At 40.2% G+C, this 2,500-nt stretch overlaps 2 protein-coding genes across 4 annotated transcripts in view; both read left to right on the forward strand.

The window, feature by feature from the left end:
* Positions 1–1,349, forward strand: part of fbl (fibrillarin) — a 3,604-nt gene extending 2,255 nt beyond the window's left edge. The window contains exons 7-9 of the mRNA XM_060862182.1: positions 111–223; positions 341–486; positions 982–1,349. Of these exons, the coding sequence (XP_060718165.1) occupies positions 111–223; positions 341–486; positions 982–1,006 (284 nt within the window). The 3' untranslated portion in view covers positions 1,007–1,349. The remainder of the gene's footprint in view (positions 1–110; positions 224–340; positions 487–981) is intronic.
* Positions 1,350–2,029: 680 nt separating this feature from the next.
* The window catches only part of alkbh8 (alkB homolog 8, tRNA methyltransferase), a 6,504-nt gene continuing 6,033 nt past the window's right edge, over positions 2,030–2,500 (forward strand). For 2 of the 3 annotated variants that reach the window (XM_060861449.1, XM_060861448.1), the window contains exon 1: positions 2,030–2,202. In XM_060861449.1, coding sequence (XP_060717432.1) covers positions 2,068–2,202 — 135 coding nt within the window. In that variant the 5' untranslated portion in view covers positions 2,030–2,067. Of the gene's footprint in view, positions 2,203–2,271; positions 2,350–2,500 lie in introns of those variants that run through there. The other variant, XM_060861450.1, reaches the window with a different exon arrangement.

Below are 2,500 nucleotides of genomic sequence, written 5' to 3' on the forward strand. Positions count from 1 at the left end.
CTGAGCCGTTTGTGTTAATGCGCTTCCAGATGTCCAACATGTCGGCCATGTTTATGTAACAAACACAAAAACATTACTCATGTTACCGTTGTATGATTGACTTTTCTCAGGGATGGTGGACGTGATTTTTGCCGACGTCGCTCAGCCTGATCAGACGCGTATCGTTGCTCTGAACGCTCACAACTTCCTTAAGAACGGAGGCCATTTTGTCATCTCCATCAAGGTAAAACTACGTGAAGATGTTTGACTTGTTCTGAAGCTCGTCTGATGTTGAATGTTAACGTGACTTTATAATGAAGCACAAAGGTTTTATTCATGTTGTTATTTTCATGGTCTTCAGGCAAACTGCATCGACTCCACGGCGTCTCCTGAAGCCGTGTTTACGTCTGAAGTGAAGAAGATGAGCGCAGAGAACATGAAGCCTCAGGAGCAGCTCACGCTTGAGCCGTATGAGAGAGACCACGCGGTGGTCGTAGGAGTCTACAGGTCAGATCTCATTACCAAAATACTTGTGGAGACCACGACCGGGTCACATGGTACACGTGTAGAGTTCATTTTCCTCCAAGGGTGCATAAACATTTGCACTCCAACATATTTAGCATCCAGACTGACTTACATTTTTATCTCGCTTTATACAACGGAACAATTGAGCGTTAAGGGCCTTGCTCAGGGGCCCGCAGTGGCAGCCTTGTGGACGTGGGAATGGATCTCACAACCTTCTGATTGGCAGTTCAGCACTTTAACCACTAGGCTACCACTTCCCTAGGGTAGTGCAGATGTGGGGACCGACGTGTGTGTGTGTGTGTGGGGACTTTATATACAGTTACATGCAAAAGTCTGTATGTAAATTATAGCCTCACACACACACACACAGTCTGGCTATAGGTGTATCTGATCGTGTGTATCTGTCTCTGATGAATATGAACACTTGTGGTTTTTATCCCCTGATGTTAACCCTTGTGTGTTGTGTTCTCTCTTCAGACCACCTCCCAAACAGAAGAAATAAAGACTCATCCTGTACATTTGTTTGGACGTTTCTCCGCTTCACTGATCCTCCAGCTGACGGCTGCACTGCCTTTAAGCCTCATCTGCTTCACTGCTGAAGAACTTGCCCAGTTACATCAGTGTTGAAGTGACCTTGTGCTCTCAACTCACTTTACTAACTGCTGTCATCAGCAGAGTGACTCGATCAGGACATTCTTATGTGTATTATAGTATATTAATCCACACAAAGTCTCTTTTACTTTATTTACTATCCAAAATTACGTAATGAGTTAAAGAAATGTAGATTTCTGTTTGTCATGTGACTGTATGGACTTTTTTTTTAATTAAATAATCTCAGACCTTTATTGCTCTGTGTGTGTGTGCTGTTTGTTTTGTTTTCCAGGTTTAATGGCTAATGTGTAGTGATGCATCAATATAGAACTTATGAATTTAGCTTTTTTCTTGAATGATTAAAGTCTGGTTTATTAATTGAGTTGATTTTTTTTTTTCAAACAAAAGAAATTGCAATTGATTATCTGTGTGTGTGTGAGACCTTATCAATATTATAATTGATAATTAATATTAGAATTATAATTGGTTCATTATATAAAAAAATTACTAAATATTATAAACTTAGAAATAAGTTAATAGGTTTTTTTGCAATATATAAATATAAATATCCAAAAGTATGTGCACACTGGTGTGTGTGTGTATGTGAGTGTGTGTGTGTGTGTGTGTGTGTGAGTGTGTGTGTGTGAGAGTATGTGTGTGTGTGTGTGTATGTGTGTGTGTGTGTGTGTATGTGTGTGTGTATGTGTGTGTATGTGTGTGTATGTGTGTGTATGTGTGTGTATGTGTGTGTATGTGTGTGTATGTGTGTGTATGTGTGTGTATGTGTGTGTATGTGTGTGTATGTGTGTGTATGTGTGTGTGTGTGTGTGTATGTGTGTGTATGTGTGTGTTGAACATCAGATTTATTCCCTTTGTTGTTTTTAGTGAAATCAGATAAATTACAGAAACCCTAAACGGAACCACTGTTTTTAGCTTGTGTTGCACCCGGGACTCCACACACAGACGCACTCAATGGAGGTTCATGTGCAGAACGTTGAAAGTATCAGAAAATCCAAAGAAGAGAAAAAGCTGCTGAAGCGACAAATAAAAGCTTGTCACACACTGCTGAAGCATGAAGGTATCACCACCGCACTCCAGCCCACTCAGGTACACCTTCTGTTTGTGTGTTATAAAAGCTTATAACGCGTCCTAACGCAGGTGTGATGGAGTATCCGGTACTACGGTACATCAGCACTACGGACTTCCGGTCCAATCTGATTGGATGGATGTCCAGCAGCTTAGCAACCGTTTGTGGTGTTTAATGTGTTGTGTGTGTTTAGTTCTTGTAGAGTTTATTTATTATAAACCTGAGAAAATGAAGGCATTTAACGCTAAAAGGTTCTAGTGTTGGTTCTAGATAATAAATCTTTATTTAACAAACTGAACATATCTGTAAATAATGTGC

The sequence above is a fragment of the Tachysurus vachellii genome, chromosome 25 (genome assembly GCF_030014155.1).
Source record: "Tachysurus vachellii isolate PV-2020 chromosome 25, HZAU_Pvac_v1, whole genome shotgun sequence".
NCBI classification, from domain to species: Eukaryota; Metazoa; Chordata; class Actinopteri; order Siluriformes; family Bagridae; genus Tachysurus; species Tachysurus vachellii.